Genomic DNA, 15,449 nt, shown 5'->3' with positions numbered 1-15,449 from the left:
TTCATTGACATTAAACGGGTTTGATGTCAGTGATGTCAAACATCTCTTATATTCCCATGTCTTGTGACCAATCGCGTTTGAATGTGTGAAGATTTGTGTAAATGTGCACAAATGGGATTTAGATTATTTTAAACTATGACATGGGGGAAGAATTTGAGCCAATAACGACTCGACTGGTCAGTTTAGCAATATAGTGCAGAAGTTGTATATAGTGCATTCTAGTAACTTTTGGTGTGTTAATATATCTATAAATCATCTTCCGCTTTTGTTGTATGGAAAAGAGCAGTGTAAGCATTCTTCAGAATAGTTCCTTTTGTGTTCCACAGAAGAAAGAACATTAACGATGCAGCTCAGTTTGTATTCATGAAATCAGTGTAAGTTCATACTTCAGAAAAAGTACAGACTGCTTTTTTGTGTAACTTAGTTTTCATGTCTTGATGAACCAGTTAGACCATTGCATGTTGTTGTTACAACAGGGGAAAATGTTCTACATGTGCGAGACGCAGACACGCATAATAAAATATTCCAGGCCCTGAAACTGCAGTTTGGAAAACGCTACCCCTGGTAATAAGATCTTAAATGTTTCTGACCAACTGACCGATCAGTATCAATTATTATAGAGAGCCATCCTATTTTGGGTCTCAGTCACCCTGAATGTCCACTAAACATTCTAACTCTATCCACTAGCTCAAAAATCTACGGTGACGGAAATGCGGTCCAACGCATTTTGAAGTTCCTTCAAACAATCGACCTATCTGAGCCACTTCAGAAGAAGTTCTGTTTCCCACCAGTGAAGGAGTGCATCTCTCAAGATATTGACCACATTCTGGAGACCCAGAGTGCTCTTGCTGTAGACCTGGGGGGGACCAACCTGCGTGTGGCCATTGTCAGCATGAAGGTATGCGATGGCAGACTTTTAAAATTTAAGCATAGATATCCAGATCATCTTCTGGACATGTCATCAAAGGAGTAATTGAAGAGCATCCTGAACCAAAATATGTAGAACAGGCTGAAACATCACAGCTGTGTTTGGTTATGACAAGATGTGTTTGCTTATGACGTGTGCATGTATGTTTTATTCAGCAGGATATGGAAGCACATACAGTGTCAACATTTTATTTCAATAAAACTTAAAAGCTCTGCTTGTACAACAAACAGAAGTAAGTTTGATCAGAAGGGTTGCATAATCTCTGTTCCTACTGTGTGTGAAGTGGACTTAAAAAAAAAATTCAATTCAATTTTTATATTTTTGCTCAGTGAAACATTACTGACTTTGGTAAACTTCTTACTTTGAATTTAGAAACAAGTTTGCATAACACACTTTCTGGTGTGTAGTCAGCCGAGAAAACAACCAACACTTATCTGTTTTTGAATGCAGTAATTTTACTTGGTACATTATTGGTTTAGGTGTATAACATTCACATGGATCATACCTCCAGTCAGAGTGATGAAGAGGTACCACCTCTTACCAACTGATCAAATAAACAATCAAAGAGCTGCAATATAATAAACTGTGGTAAAAATGGGATATTATTGTAAATCCACTCAGAATGCATGTACTGGTTCAGAAAATATTTCTTTATTATTAAAAAAAAAAATAGAATTACATTATTTTCAGCATGATTTTTGAGTGTTTAATAAGTGCCTGTCTGAAATTCTGGTTTTCCTGAATTTTTTTCTCTACCGCTTTGCAATTCAGATTTTTCCCTCCATTATTATTTTTCATGAGATTGGGTGTTTATTTATTTAATCATGTATGTGGATGTTTGTGTTTCAGGGAAAAGTAGTTAAGAGGTACATTCAGCTGAATCCTAAGACCTTTGAAGAGAGGATAGAGCTGATACTGACCATGTGCAAACAGGCCATGGCTGATGCTGTTCACCTCAACTGTAGAATCCTGGGTGTCGGTACGTTTGCGCTCAGGTCTATTTGTTCTGTTTATCTGTATATCATGTTTTCCATGTTTCCATTCATTCTAAATTTCTAAAGAGACCATTTTATTGGCTCTTCTCTACAATTTTTCATTATCTATGAAAATATTTCAATGATATTGGTCTTCATAAATCCTTCTGTAGAGTAAAGCTTGCCGTCAAGGAACCGTGAACCATCAGTCTTTTTTTCATTGAAGGCCTTATGAGTGACTTTTGCATACTAAACTGTTTTATTCTGTTCTGTCCAGTGATCATAAATGACTGGAATGATCATAGAAATGTCATGGAAAAGAATTGGTAAAAAAGCTTATCCTTTCATCTATCCATTTATTCAAAGATTTTATTGTGTTTCAGGTGTAAGCACAGGGGGCCGTGTGAACCCTCAAGACGGGGTGATCCTCCACTCCACAAAACTGATAAACGAGTGGAGTTCAGTGGACATCCGCACACCCCTCTCAAGCACCCTCCACTTGCCCGTCTGGGTCGACAATGACGGGAACTGTGCCGCCCTTGCTGAGAAAAAGTTTGGCCACGGAAATGGCGTGGAGAACTTTGTCACTATTATCACTGGAACCGGTTTGAATAATTTGTTTTTTTACAGATTTTACTATGTGGCAATGGGGTGGGGTGGCAGAAAAGACAATGAATTTTAGAGCTGTTTGACTGGTGTTACTAGTTTATCAAGTTTCCACAACATTTTCAAACAGCTCTTTACTCCCTTTTCATAGACAAGCCTTTCTTAGGAAACCATTTTCCATTGTATGTATTTTTTTAAATAGACATTGGGGTACGCATGCTCTCCAATATTATGATAAGTGGTCATAAAATATGTTTCTTTTTTCGTATCAACACGGTTACATTCGATTTCGGGGCTGAATGTTATATGGGTAGAAGTCATTGTACAAATGGCAAATAATGGCCTTTATTTGATCAAATATTGCACCACACTACATTATTTACAGTGATTATTCTTGTGCTATATGTGTACACAAAGTTAAAAATGGATAGAGTGTAAGAGAAATTTACATCTGTTTGATTCACGAGGTCAAAATAATTCACACTCTTAAATCAAATTTAGATCAAACCATTATTTTTAAAGGGGGAATTTTACAGATAAAGTCTGCATTCTCACAAAAATGAAATTTGTATTCAGTGTAACGCATTAAAATGAAATGAATGAGGACATGCACATTGAATTTTCCATTTTCCAACACTTAAATTTAGCATAGCACCACACTAAGCAGGACACAAAGAGCACTTAGACCAAATATGACACGCAAAGCAAACAAACTCCACTTTGCAAGTCACCCTAGGGCAGGATTGAGCTGAAGGTCAGCACAGCTAAGCATAGCGGGCACTCCAATTAATTGGTATTTGCGTAACTTTTTAACAAAGATGAAAATCTAAATTCTGTTCAGTCATTTCTGTTAGGTTTGGTCAGAAGATCATCTGAGACATATTTTACAGGAGAAGCAAAAAAAAAAACTCTGCCACAATCCAACAGAGTTATAATGTCAGTGCTGCATTAAAAAACATTTTTAGAACAAACAGTTCAAAATTTACAAGAAAGAAATGTACATTTTATTAGTTCTGGTAATGGCAGCATAGAGTTTGGCCTAGAGACCACAAACCTGGTCTGGGGGCTATTCATAACAATCCCTATCAGTTTGCCAAATATTATAATTTTCCTAGGTATGCTTCATAGTGCTGCCTCAAACTCCCATTAATGAGAAAAAAGAAGAACGATAAGAATACCGGCAAGCAAACATGATCTGGAATAAACCCTGCAACTATTCTGTAAGCACAATACAAAGATCTCCAGTACTACATAAATTCAGTTGTAAGACCTGTGAAGGTGGGGATCGAACCTACGAACTTTGGAATTAGAACAGAATTTTACACACTGCACCACTCAGTGGATATTGTCCATGAATGGCCAAGAGACAAACCATGAGTCAGCACACAAAACTGTTGGTTGTCTTTTGAACTATAGGTGGCGCTGTCTCAAAAATGCTTGGGTACCCTCTGTACATTGTCTATAAGGCATACCAATTTTGTTTTATTCGACAGCGCTCAAAATATACAAGGAATCCATACACCAACCTCATGATTTTAGGATATACGATTCAAAAGTTACAGGGATAATTGACATTTTTCACATTTTGGATTTTACGCATTTGGATTCTGATAGGTGGCGCTGTCACCACACTTCGCATGTACCCTCAGGTCACGGTTCTGATGAAGCATACACATTTTCGTTTCAATTGGACAAAGCCTCGCTAAGATACAGCATCACATCCTGTTTCAAGTAGACCTCGTTAAATTTGCGATGCTGTAACAAAGGCGAAAGTAAAATACATAATGGAATTTAATACATAATGGACACATGCAATTAACACAAGTAAAATAAAACATATTTATATTGTTATAACGGTTTCAAAAACTGTTATCAATGCACGCTTGCAAATCCCACCCACACTCATGTTATATAGTGGTTTATAATCAGATTTATATTCGGGGACTATTTTTATCCGTTTGAGAGAGATTGATACCCCAAAGTTCATACATATTCAATAATTTTATGTGATGACAACAGCACGTGGGCCACAAAAAGATTTGGTATCACAAAAATGTTGAGTACGATGGCATTAAATGAATGCTTTTCCTTCCTATGGATACAGATGTGTAGATGCATATTAGAAATAACGGTTTCTCCAGCTGCTGTTATTCTCGATTCCTGATTGATCACATTTATCTGATGAAGTGTAGAAATACCTGCATAAAATTAAGCCTGAATCTAAAACAATCAACATATACACTCAACAATGGAATTTTGACATTTGTGTGTGTAGGAATCGGGGGCGGTATAATCCATCATAATGAACTAATCCACGGCAGCACATATTGTGCAGCAGAACTGGGACACATCGTAGTCTCTTTGGAAGGACCAGAATGCATGTGTGGCAGCCATGGCTGTATAGAAGCTTACTCATCAGGCCTTGCCCTAGAGAGAGAAGCCAAGCGACTGCATGATGGTGAGATACAAATATGCATACACACACGCACACACACAGACATTTGCACTAAATCATATTTATCAGCCTCGCCCACCCTGACACAAATGTTCCTTTCAGTTGACACAAAACATAAATCGTATTGCGTTTGTAAAATGTCACAGTTAACATTACGTTAATCATCACAATTGTTTTCCACTTGTCTACATAATCTTTGTCATCTTTACCATACCAAAGCTAAAAAAGCAAAACGTGAACTTGCACCCACTCTCAAATGTTGGTTTTGTATTTGTCCTCATCATATCTCATATTGCACCACCAGCCATTATCTATTCATTCTTTAAAGACAAACACGGACCTAACCCTGATATAAGGAAGTAATAATCACACTGCATGCTGGTCTGCAGTGTTGTGCAGTAAGAGTATTGACGCTACTCACCTGACCACATTATTCTAAAGTATGACAATAGAGCGTAACATTCTGGTTTTGGAAGTAAAATCCCATTCATTTTCTCCATAGGGGTGTAGACTTCTAACAAAAACATATAAACCTTTGTAGACAGACCTACCGTGAGCTTTCAGGTTTTTAATTGATGGGTATATACTTCTGTTGAAGCCATCAGCTCGTGCTCTTTCATCTTCATTTTTCAAAAATAAAGTTTTGTTGAAGAATTTCCCCACGATATTAAAGAGAATCGATCCACCAATTAGAGAATTACAGCAATCAAAATATGGCAAACAAGCTCTGTGAATGATACAGTCGAGTTGATCTCACTACATTCTCAAACTACTTTTGCAATAAAATAGAAATATATTGTTTGTATACTTATCAACAATTTTAAAACAGTAGTTTTATATTTTCCTATAGTTTTTAATTCGATTACATCATTTGCATTGCGTCATCCAAGTAGTTCATTCCCTCATTAAAGATGTTAAGTATACAGTCTTGTACTTTTTATCTCATTTTCAAGTACTTTTTTAGCTTCAAATCAAAGTTTGTATTGTTGTGATTCACAGTTTTGGTTGGTTTGGTTCATAGTGTTGAACTCTTTATGAAGGAATTTATGAAATCCTTATGGAAGAAGTGAATGGGAAAAATTTTATCCGAATCAAGACGGCTGAAAAAGTGGGTGGGCACTGTTGCGCACTATATCACAGCAACATAGTGTTGCTGTTCTAAGAACAAGCTAATTACCAATGTGGGAACACTGTGTGTTTTAGGGTTATTTCATTTCATTTTAATTCTTGGTTATGGTTCTAATGGAAATGTTGTGATTAAAAATATGTTACAAAGTTTACATGTCTTATTAACATGTAACTAATATGTAATTACATAATATGTCTGCTTTTTTTTGCAATGCATGTAAATGTTATAATTACATGTTTTTCCATTTTGATGACAGAGGACCTGTTGATGGTGGAGGGAATGACTCTGAAGAACAAAGAACAGGTGAACGCTATTCATCTCATCAGTGCTGCACATCTTGGCAACTCTAAAGCCGAGAGCATACTTAAAACAGGTAAAACCCACCAGCACCATTCAAGCACCAAATGATTATTTTCTAACAGGTATGTGCTAAAGAACTCCTCTAATGGTCTGTCTGTCTCTCCTCTTCTCTCACAGCTGGCACTGCTCTGGGTTTGGGTATCGTGAACATCCTGCACATGGTTAACCCGTCTCTGGTGATCCTGTCTGGTGTTTTGGCAAGTCATTATGAGAATCCAGTCCGTCAGGTCATCAGCCAGCGCGCTCTCCTCTCTGCACAGGAGACTAAGGTCATGGTGTCTAAGCTTGAAGATCCTGCCCTGCTCGGTGCCGCCAGCATGGTACTGGACTACACCACCCGCCGTACCTACTGAAACCAGGAACATATCAGTTACAGACTTTGGGACTGAGGGCCAGTCGTGTGCTTGGTTTATATATTAAGTCAATAGTGGCTTAAAGCCTGACCTGAAAAGTTCTTTTTTTGGGGTGTAGCAGCATATACATCAGCACATGTTTCAAAACAGAAGTAGTTGTATTTTTCATCTGCCATCCAGAGTTATAATTTTTTTTTTTATCTTTTTTATTTTTTACATAATACCAAAATGAAAAGAGAAAACTAAACAAATAATGATTATTAAAAAATAAAAAACTTGGGGGATGCAAAGTGTGTACATAATAGTCCATACTGAAGATTGGTACTTGGGGATCCTTGTGTGGTAAAGTCTGTGGGAGAGAGCGAATAAGTTCCCAATGCATGTTAGGGAAAAGGTGTGCAAGGGTAGAGGAAAAAAGGTATGCGGGATCTCTGGCTGTGTACGGAGTATGTATTTAAGCGCGAACACACAAACAAGTAAATAAGCAAACAGATAAGATTACAACAACCTTAGTGTAATTTGTTCAATACTTCACTAAATCTGGTTGCAATGGCCTTATATATTCGACCAACATGGTCCAGAATTTAATAAACAAATTTTTCTGAAGACGAAGGGAAAAAATAATATTTCTTTTTCCCATTGTTCTTCAATGTGTTCAGCTGAGTGAGATTTATTTTGTCCTAATAGCTTTATAAAATGTAGATATAACACCTAACTAAGATACATTTAACTATATAAAGAATTTATGAAGGAGGATATAATTTGAATGTATGCACAGGGAAAATATGAGTATTTAATACATGGTGGATTCTGTAAATATACTGATGTGGTTTTATCTCCCTCTCTCTTTTAGTGCTCTCTCTAAGTCTTTCTTATTTTTTTGAGCACCATATGTTTAAATTGTTTACTCCAATCATCCAGCCTGTATGAATGAAAGAATGAATGAAAATACAAACAAAATGCTGTTTGTCCAATGTTTTCTATAATATATTATTTGATCATTAAAACCATTGAACGCAAATGTTATTATATTACCAGTGAATTGCTTTAATTTATAACTGGACTGCATACATGCTGTTATTCACTCACTTCATATATAAGCATTATATTTTACAATTAATGAGAGATTGTAGGACAACTGCGTTCATAGTTTTTGCCATTAAAGTGTATGTATAAACTTGTATATAAGTTTATATATATATCATAAATGCTGTCAAAAAATGCTTTACTTGTAGAATTGTACACTGAAAAATCAGTGGTTTCACATTCATTATTAAACTTTTTCCTATGCAATGCTTTATTGATGCATTTTAGTTTTTGTTTTTTTTTTTCACAATTGAATGTCTTTTTTTCTCCGTTTCTATGAAAATCATCATCATTTTCTCACCCTCATGCTATTCCAGATGTGTATGACTTTTTTTTGTCTTCTGCTGAACACAAATTAAGATTTTTAAAAGAAAATCTCATCTCTGAAGGTCCTTTCAATGCAAGTGAATGGTGGCCAGAACTTTAAATGTACATAAAGCACATAAAGGCAGCATAAAAGTAATCCATACAACTCCAGTGTTTAAATCCATATATTCAGAAGCAATACTCTTGGTGTGGATGAGAAACAGAAAAATATTTATGTCCCTTTTTAACAATAAATTCTCACGCTGTAGATGGTAACATACACAGAGAATGTGAATTGCAAAAAAAAAAAAAAAAGAATTCAAGTGGAGATTTAGAGAAATAAAAGTGTTTCTCACCTGCACTGATCATGTCGCTTCTGAAGATATGGATTTAACCACTGGAGTATAGATTACTTTTATGCTGCCTTTATGCACTTTTTGGGCCTTCAAAATTTTTTAAATGGTCACATTTACATGAATTGTGTGGACCTACAGAGCTTGATTGGTAAGTTTGCTATCCTGTGTGAGCCATCTAGAGGGAAAGAAAAGTGTCCACAACTGTGCCTCCACAATGAGCAGACTTGGGCAGTAAATATTAAAGGGCTCATTCCTTTAACAACAACAACAACAAAACTCATAAGTACTAGTTGTGTTACAGCAATGTGCTCCATGCTAATCGGTTGCAGTACTTTTATGTATTAGGCGGAGGGACATTTTCATAATAGAAATAATCAAACCAAAATAGTGCTGGAGTAATCAGTATTTTGGTCTTTTTCCCCACGAAAGATGAAGGCAAAAAAAATTATGTGTATCTGCTAAAAGTGAATTAAATATAAAGAGTATGAGTACACTAGTTTATAGATGTCCTTAAAGCTAACAAACATGGACTAAATCCAAAATTCTCTTGTTTGATCTTTCAAGCTATATTTGCAGATAGAATTGAAAACCATGAGCTTTTTCAAAAAGGATTAGCAAATCAATCAATGTACCTTAAAATGTATCTAAAAAACAGTCTGTGATATAGACTGTGTGTATAGATGTTAATGTGTATTTTATTCATCCCAGAATGAAAATGACAAATTCAACTCTGACACTTGGAAAATGTTGGAATGAATGTTCATAAACTTCATGTTTATGCATGACAGTTGAATTTGTATTTGAATTAGTGTGAGCCATTGTTTTGTATGTTCCCCCTTTAAAGGGTATTTGAATTCTTATTTTAAATCAATGGGATAAATGGGAACGCTCGGTGGTTGTAGAAAAGGAAGTCCCGCCTTACAATTAAAAGAGATAATCAGCGTTTAGAAACAGAGATCACCTGTCAATCAATTCGAGAACACGCATGCGCACTAGCACTAGTTTTTGGCGTGTTCTGAGGTGAAGAAATACAACATATAACACCATTGTTGTCAGATTTTACTGCTGATTTTAAATATATTCTTTAACCTTAATCTTGATCAACTGTTTTGGAGATTTCTGTCTTTCCCCTTTCAAGTAGATAGGAGTTGTACATTATGCCGCCTGTTTACATGGAAAATAGCTTTCGAGCCTGTCCGAGAGAGTTCCAAAGATACTTGACTGACTTGTCTTTGATAAAAATTAACCAGTGAGGACTTTTATTTTGAAAGACGTGCGGGTCTTATGAGCTCTCACATATCGGTATTTGAAGAAAGCAGTGAGCACTTGTGCAAGTCAAACTCACTACCTGCCATTTTCGTAGCACTTCTGTCACTTTTTTTTTTTGTGCTTATAAGATGCCTCTTAAATTTGAGCTGTGTCCCGGTCGCATGATCGGAGGAAACAACCCTTGTTTCATTATTGCAGAAATCGGACAGAATCATCAAGGAGACATTGAAATCGCCAAGAAAATGATTAAGATGGCAAAGGTATGATTTATTTTTTGGCTGTCAGCATCATTCCATAGAATTAATTATTTTTTTATAAGGCTGAAAGTAATTTTCTTTTTTTAAACTGATCTTCTGAGTTTTGCAAATTTTCTGGTTAGTAAATTAGAATTAATTTACTACTATAATTCACTATTCTGTTGCAAACAAACTCGTTTACTATGAAATGTACTTTTAAAATTGTTCTATCAGCAGAAGTGCAGTAGACAACAGGTGTCGTGTCCTCTTAATCTGATACTGTAAATAAAATACTTAATTCATAGGTGCTGCGTCTCAAGTCACCCTCTTATGCTTTTGGAGGTTTTCCATAGAGTAATGTTTGACACTAACTTAGAAATGGGTTTAATTTAACTATACATGTAATAAACCTGTTTTTACATATTAGTAATACCTGAAAATGCTTTAAACATTACCTAGATTTGTACTGACTAATTTTGAGCACTGTTCATAATTTATATTTAATTACAAACGCATTGAATAGTAATACATTTTGCTGTCATTACTTAGGAGATATAACTAACTATCATCTTCTAGGACTGTGGGGCAGACTGTGCCAAGTTTCAAAAGAGCGAACTGGAGTACAAATTCAACAAGAAAGCGCTGGAGCGACCGTACACCTCTAAACACTCCTGGGGAAAAACTTACGGAGAGCACAAGCGCCATCTAGAGTTCAGCCATGAGCAGTACAGAGAGCTGCAGCAGTACGCCAAAGAAGTGGACATTTTCTTCACTGCGTCAGGAATGGACGAGGTAAGCGGGATTTACGCATGCGCACATAACGCAGAGTAGACTATACCTTTATATTTACAAACACATACATAATGTTTAATAGAGGAATAATAATAATAAAAAAAAGCAATGTTAGTCTTTCCGGTAATAATAATAGATTTGGCCCAGATGTTTAAATATATATTTTGACTGTTTATTAGAAATAGAAATTAATATATGACAAAGAGTCTGCAACTGATGTCAATTGTTCATGTTTTCAAATATCAATTCATATTGCTCATCATATTGCTCATATTGCTTTGTTGTGTCCCCAGCACTTGCTCAGCTCCAATAACTTGTTTTCACACATGATGATATTGGTGTTGATTGTTGTGTTCTTGTCCTCTTGTGTACCTGCTTTAAGATGGCTGTAGAATTCCTTGATGAGCTTAATGTGCCTTTCTTCAAAGTCGGATCCGGAGACACCAACAACTTCCCCTACCTCAAGAAAACGGCCCAAAAAGGTTTAATAGTTAACAACATATTGGTTACAGAAGGGAAATGGACAGTCAGTCATCATTATTGCAAAACAAACCTCTATAGGGAGTTTAAGATCCTGATGCAAATTGGAGGGGTTTTGTCTTTAAGGGATTTGCAGTAATAATGACCTGTTGACTATATAATTATCTCACTTATTATATCAAATAAGTAAATGAATGCTCATGAAATATTATTTGAATGTTGAAATTATATATGTATAGGAGAAGAAAGAGACAACAGCACTCACAGCAACGAGACATTAAACTAGCACAGCTACAGCATGTAGGAAATCAGTAAAATATACTGTTTAGTGGTCATTATATAAAAATATATATGACCACAGGGGTAAATTCCAAGGGTAAATGTACTGAACATTTATGTTGGCATCATATACTTTTTAGTAAAAAAAACAAAATATTAATTAAAGAACAAGTTCAACATAGCTCAGTCAATATATTACCATCACAACCCAGCCCACCATCCATCCCTTAAAGATATTATAAATGGAAAAAACAAAAAAACAACCTTGAATAAAAGAAAGCTATCAAAACTAAGTAAACAAATAAATATATGCTATCTATAAAAATAATGCTCTAGTATAATGCAGTATCATTCCTTAAGATATCAAACAGTAATGGCCACTGCCTCCTATATCATTAGGGAGACTTTTTAAACCATCTATCACTGAGATTACATACAGTAGCTCCATTTGGTCCAAATCAAATGCAAATATCTTCTACTTGTGTTTTTTTATTTTCACTAAGCTCATTAACAACATAAGTTCACTAAGCCATTATGATGGTTTAAGTTTTTTTTTTCTGAAATCACATATAATTTATTTCTTTAAAATAAAAATGATAAATAAATTAAATAAATAAAAAATATATTTTTTTAATAAAATGTACAACATTTTTTTGATTTAATTTGTTCAATTATTACAAAAGAAAAACTGAAGATACTACCAACATATAACATATGAGGTAAGACAAAGGCATACGTGTACAATAAATACAATATTAAGAGAACAAAAGGGAGGAGCTTCTAGTCCATTCAGAGGCTAAGATATTCAGTGAAACAATGAGGGTGGTGCATGAACTGAAAATTAGACTGAATGTCAATGGACGAGCACATATGTGAAAGCTAAAATACATTATAGCACCATCTACATTTCAGATCTGTATTGTGATGGAATCAAAGGTTGCACTAGAAAAAATCTTTATCTGTAAATCTGACGGACTGAGTTTCCGTCATGGTCTATTTTTATCCATCGTACGTTGTTTTAATTTTTTAAGTACTACATTCTTGGGAAATGCTTAGCGTCTATTATAATGTCAAATACAATACATGACAGTATATAGGCTTAAATACTAGCTATATATTTTTACTCCCCAATTAAGTCTGGTGAAACCAATAGGTCCTTGGGTGAAATTCTACTTGTCAATCAACCGCTGCGCTAAGACAAGATTTTACACTTTGCCGGTTATGTGTGGCTTTTAAAGGAAATAAAGGTTCTATCAGAATATTTGAAAATGCGCATACAGTACTTGCATGCACAAGTTTATGGAACTTTTTTAATGTGCTTGATATCACAGATCACACATTTCTGAAGCTCTAATGCAAGTAGTGATCTAAAATAACTGACAATTCTGCTCTAAATGTCATGTTTGTGATTATATTAAATGCAAGTAATTGTTAGAAACAATGCACTACTTTATCACGCTTTCATTTTGTTACTATATGTTTTGCGCTTTATTGTAATAAAATAAAACACTAATCATGCATTAACACATTTAATGCAATTACTGATGTAGGCAGTCAATAATTCAGAGACCCACTTCTCGAAATCCAAACACAATTGGTTAATAGAGACTCATATTACCAGGTGTTAATGTTGATTGTGCTTGTTAATACACCTCTTAATACCTGGCAATAAACAGGACACACACACACGGACATTTCAAAACGGCGGACAGCGTTTGAATTATCCGTCAATGTTTAAAACAGTCGGTTGGCTAGATGACAGAGGATTTCGGTTTACACAACCCCTGGATGGAATGTGATAGAGAGAAAAAAATGGTTATTCTATTGCTTGCTGTCATCAAGTGGAATAAAATAAGACCTTTGGAGGGAGATGGAGTGAACATAATGAGATTATAAACACATACAATATTATTTATGAATAATTGGAGTCTTTTTTTTTATTTATTGTATTTGTGGGAGGGGGGTTCAATTAGTCTAGTGTATGTGTGAATGGTGAGCATTTAAATTTGAGTGTGAAAAATGGCAGGCAACTGCCCCAAAAAGCACCAGAATTAAAGGGGTTAAGCAAAAAATGGTAAGACATTCATAGAAAACACTGACATCTGGTGCTTGTGTGTAACAGGACGTCCCATGATAGTGTCGAGCGGGATGCAGTCAATGGAGACGATGCGACGAGTTTACGAGACAGTGAAGGAACAAAACCAAAACTTCTGCATCTTGCAGTGCACGAGTGCATATCCACTAGATCCGGAGGACGTCAACCTGCGAGTTATCACAGTAAAGAGACCACCTCCTGCTTTATTTATATCAAAAGGACCAGCACACATTTATCAACATCACATTCATTGTGTTCAGCACTATTAATGTTTTTTGATCTTCATAAAAACATGTTTTATAGACTTAAATGTATTCTACTCAAAACAATTTGAATGGAAAGTATCAGCTATAGGCCTCTTGACTAGAGATCATTTTAAATCATAGATCACATGCAGCTCAAAAGAATAATGGATTCTGTTTACTTGAATTACAATTAGCTAAATGAATCCCGCAAAATCATGAACTGCAAAGTAACATATATATTAAACATGCTTGTTTCCCAAACAACAGGAATACCAAAAGGAATTCCCAGACATTCCCATTGGTTACTCAGGCCATGAAAGTGGGATCAGCATCACTGTGGGGGCAGTTGCACTGGGAGCAAAGGTCGTGGAGCGCCACGTTACCTTGGACAACACCTGGAAGGGTAGCGATCATGCAGCATCTCTGGAGCCCGCAGAGCTGGCAGAGTTGGTGCGATCCATCCGCACGGTGGAGAGAGCTTTGGGCAGCGGAGTGAAACGCATGCTGTGCTGCGAGGTGGCCTGCCATGATAAGGTCAGAACAAATCCAGTACAAAAACTTGCTGCAAACACTCCAAGCAGATTTTGTACTGAACCTGCCCTCTGTTGAAGGGAATAGTTTGGTTAACTATGTATTTATTTTATAATTTTTTTCCTAGTTAGACTCAGCATTGCATTCCTGCCACCACTGCATTCCTGTCATCTCTCCATTTCCCTTATACTTCCTCCCAAAACATCGTCTTTCTTTCCTCCTATTTACTTTCCACTCCCTCTGTCCATTACCCTTTTAAGTAGGCCTCTAATTTTTAACTGGGTTCTCTGCTTCCCTCTGTGTTTTATGTGGGACATTTTTTTTTTTTTTTTTTTACAAAGACATTGTTTTAAAAGTAATCTGCACAGTCAGACCATTCCTATAATTATTTTGTCTTCCACTCCTCTCTAGCTGGGAAAATCTGTGGTGGCAAAGATAGCCATCCCGAAGGGTACAGAACTAACCCTTGACATGCTGACTGTGAAAGTAGCAGAACCGAAGGGTGTAGCTCCAGAAGACATCTTCCAGCTGGTAGGGAAAAAAGTGACTATAGATATTGAGGAGGATGAGAGTGTCACTAACAATGCAGTCGACAACTATAGCAAGAAAGCCAAAGCTTAAGGAACACTGAGTGTCTCTTCAACATGGGATTCTGACTGGAATGAAATTGACATACAAAATATGCATGATTCCAGATCCACAGTTATAAAGCCACTACATTTTGTCTTGTCTGGCAGAAAAATACAAATACAACAAAACAAAACAAAAAATGTTTTTTTTTTTTTTTTCATAAGACCTGTTCTTGCTTTTGTGTTATCATTTGCCAAATGCTGTTGAATAAATAATGGAAATGAAAACAAATTATGCCATATCTGTAATCTCATGCTGTGTGTTGTACATTTTGTTTATATGACTGAATTAAAAGGAATTATTTAGATGTATTGATCAACATGTTAGGGTTATAATAAC

At 35.7% G+C, this 15,449-nt stretch overlaps 2 protein-coding genes across 4 annotated transcripts in view; both read left to right on the top strand.

Annotated features, from left to right (window-relative positions):
* Nucleotides 1–8,094, top strand: part of LOC127643466 (bifunctional UDP-N-acetylglucosamine 2-epimerase/N-acetylmannosamine kinase-like) — a 32,896-nt gene extending 24,802 nt beyond the window's left edge. For all 3 annotated transcript variants that reach the window (XM_052126252.1, XM_052126251.1, XM_052126250.1), the window contains 7 exons: nt 477–564; nt 688–898; nt 1,778–1,907; nt 2,286–2,507; nt 4,784–4,966; nt 6,349–6,465; nt 6,570–8,094. In XM_052126252.1, the coding sequence (XP_051982212.1) occupies nt 477–564; nt 688–898; nt 1,778–1,907; nt 2,286–2,507; nt 4,784–4,966; nt 6,349–6,465; nt 6,570–6,805 (1,187 nt within the window). In that variant the 3' untranslated portion in view covers nt 6,806–8,094. The remainder of the gene's footprint in view (nt 1–476; nt 565–687; nt 899–1,777; nt 1,908–2,285; nt 2,508–4,783; nt 4,967–6,348; nt 6,466–6,569) is intronic.
* A 1,754-nt stretch (nt 8,095–9,848) lies between these two features.
* LOC127643471 (sialic acid synthase-like) lies at nt 9,849–15,369 on the top strand. Its single transcript, XM_052126259.1, has 6 exons — nt 9,849–10,082; nt 10,635–10,850; nt 11,233–11,332; nt 13,732–13,886; nt 14,217–14,483; nt 14,892–15,369. The coding sequence occupies exons 1-6, from the start codon at nt 9,951–9,953 to the stop codon at nt 15,099–15,101; spliced, it is 1,080 nt and encodes a 359-aa protein (XP_051982219.1). The 5' UTR covers nt 9,849–9,950; the 3' UTR covers nt 15,102–15,369.
* Nucleotides 15,370–15,449: the final 80 nt, after the last annotated feature.

The sequence above is a fragment of the Xyrauchen texanus genome, chromosome 5 (assembly GCF_025860055.1).
Source record: "Xyrauchen texanus isolate HMW12.3.18 chromosome 5, RBS_HiC_50CHRs, whole genome shotgun sequence".
In the NCBI taxonomy this organism is placed as follows: Eukaryota; Metazoa; Chordata; class Actinopteri; order Cypriniformes; family Catostomidae; genus Xyrauchen; species Xyrauchen texanus.
This window is presented reverse-complemented; position numbering and strand designations above follow the sequence as displayed.

Excerpts from the sequence above, each read along its gene's own strand:
- LOC127643471 (XM_052126259.1), top strand. The coding sequence starts at position 9,951 with ATGCCTCTTAAATTTGAGCTGTGTCCCGGTCGCATGATCGGAGGAAAC. Across the intron at positions 10,083-10,634 it reads AAATGATTAAGATGGCAAAG|GACTGTGGGGCAGACTGTGC; the intron begins GTATGATTTATT and ends ATCATCTTCTAG. Across the intron at positions 13,887-14,216 it reads TCAACCTGCGAGTTATCACA|GAATACCAAAAGGAATTCCC; the intron begins GTAAAGAGACCA and ends CCCAAACAACAG.